The sequence below is a fragment of the Chaetura pelagica genome, unplaced genomic scaffold (assembly GCF_000747805.2).
Source record: "Chaetura pelagica isolate M959 unplaced genomic scaffold, ChaPel_1.0 scaffold3, whole genome shotgun sequence".
Taxonomy (NCBI): domain Eukaryota; kingdom Metazoa; phylum Chordata; class Aves; order Apodiformes; family Apodidae; genus Chaetura; species Chaetura pelagica.
The window spans coordinates 6,628,350-6,630,513 of NW_009952974.1; the positions used below are offsets into that span (position 1 = coordinate 6,628,350).

Genomic DNA, 2,164 nt, shown 5'->3' on the forward strand with positions numbered 1-2,164 from the left:
CCCCAAACCCCTCGCGGGCCCCCCCCGCTGCTGCTCAAGGTTGGGGCGGGTCAGGGGAGGCCCCCATAGATGGGCTGTGTGCAGCTGCCTGCACTGGCTCAGGTGGGAGGGCAGCCTCCTGCTTCCAACTTCGTTCTCCAGCAGTGTCAACTCATCCCAAAACTGACTGCAAAAGTGCCCTCATTCCCCATTGTCATCCTGCCAGCTGGCACACGGAAGAACCTCCAATGCCCTGACACCCACTGAGAACCCAGGAGGGGGCAGAGAGGAGCCCTGGGGTACCTCTGCAGCCCTGAGAGGGGCTGGGAGTGCTGGGGCTCTGCCCTGAAGGCCAGAGGGGAACACGTGTGCACTGAGGCACCCCAGGGCTCTGCAGGCAGGAGGGGGCTGCCAGCCAGTCCTGCCAGCTCAGGGCAGGGGGCAGAGCCATGGTCTGAGCTCATGGCAGGGACAGATGTCCCCTCTCCTTGGGGCTGGACCCACAGCCACCAGCTCCTCGCCGCATAGCTGAGCCCATGTGTCACGAGTTGCCTGTTTACCGCCCCGTGCCAAGGCAGGTGCCTGTGCCAGCTCCATTTAGCCACTCCCAGTCCAACCCTACATGCTCACCACAGGCTGGGACCTCCTTGCCAGCCTGAGCACCCAGAGTCCCCACCCTTCCCAGCAAGGCCAGCCACCCACAGCTCCCAGTTGGAGTAGGCAGTGACCTTCAGGGTCACTGGGGACCGCAGCTGTCCCCAGCCTGGAGATGCCTGTCCAGGCAAGGCCAGGAAAGCTCAGGCATCTGCTCAGCCACAGGTGGCTTCGCTGTCAGGACAAGGGCCCAGCACTCTTTGACATACAAATACTACCTGTTCCTGCCAAGCAGGCCAGGGCAGCCAACTCACCACAGCCAGGCAGGTGCTCAAGGGGCTTTTACCAGCTCCAAGCTATGATGCAGACACTCCAGGGCCAGTGAGGTGTCCTCATCTCCCAGGGGAAACTGAGGCACGGCGACATCCTGCCATGAGCAAGCTCATGGGTTTGGATTTCCCAGAGCTCTGGGGCATGAATGAGGGCTGGATCCTGCTCCATGCAAACAGGACTTCAAGTGCAAAAGCACCAAAAAAAGTGTGAGATCCCTGGCACCACTGGCAGGAGGGAAAGTCCATAAGATCCTCCTCTCCCATCCCGTGGCACACTCCTCCAGCAGCAGCCACCTGCCCCTAGCTCTGCTGCCCACCGGTGTCCCATTCTCCAAGGTGACAGGCATTTCTGCAGGAAAGCTTTGGCCACCGACCGCCCCGTGAGCCCTAACCTTTCTCCAGGTGCTTGCCAGGCAGGGGTGGCTCAGCCCAGGCACCCTCCGTGCTCTCCTCACGCTGGATGTTGAAGTTCTCATAGGAATCCCACCGGATAAGCGGGTCAGACGTGTTGTAGTCCACAGAGACACTGGGCCCATTCTCCAAGTGCTCCATGCCTGGGAAGAGGTGGGACAGTCAGCTGGGGTTACAATGGAGCCAGTGTGGGTGGGATGGAGGGAGAAGATGGAGGGAAGGTACAGGCAAGAAAAAGAGAGCAGGAGCTGTAGGGCAAGGCAGCATAGTCAAACAGGAATGGGAACACTGAGAAGGATGGATTGGCATGGGAGGTACATCAACACCCACAAACAAGGCATACAAACAAGGCTGGGGCTCTTGGGATTGCCTAGGGACTGGACTGAAAAGTGAGTGTAGGTCTGGACCTTTTGGGTGGGGGGGTCATTCCTTCCCAAACAATCCCTCCCTTTCTCCGGGGCCAGCAAGTGCTACAGAGAGAGGACTCCTGGAGAAGACAGCAAGGGCAATAGGGCACCCGTGGGTGTTCCTAGATCAGCATCACTGCTTGGACCCCTCATCCCACCCCGGGTGACAAAGGGACTGCAAATGGGGCAGGGAGAGTTCACAAGGGAGGCAGCAGGGGATACAGGTGGGGAGCAGGAGAGGAGCCAGCATCCAGCTCCAAACCCCTGCAGTGGTGAGCCAACCATACCTTGGATCTTCTCAGGGCCATAGGAGAACACAAACTCCACCTTCCCATACTCAGGGAAGCGGTCATCTGGGAGGGAAGAGCAGAGCAATGAGATCATCTCCATTGATTCCTCTGATGGCACCCAGACAGTCACTCCAAACATGCCCGGAGCAGA

General features: G+C 59.5%; 1 protein-coding gene across 1 annotated transcript in view; it reads right to left on the reverse strand.

Moving 5' to 3' along the window:
• The window catches only part of LOC104387472 (tensin-like), a 44,567-nt gene extending 43,315 nt beyond the window's left edge, over window positions 1-1,252 (reverse strand). Inside the window, exon 1 of the mRNA XM_009996242.1 lies at window positions 1,223-1,252. Within this exon, the coding sequence (XP_009994544.1) occupies window positions 1,223-1,252 (30 nt within the window). The remainder of the gene's footprint in view (window positions 1-1,222) is intronic.
• Between the last annotated feature and the right edge of the window lie 912 nt (window positions 1,253-2,164).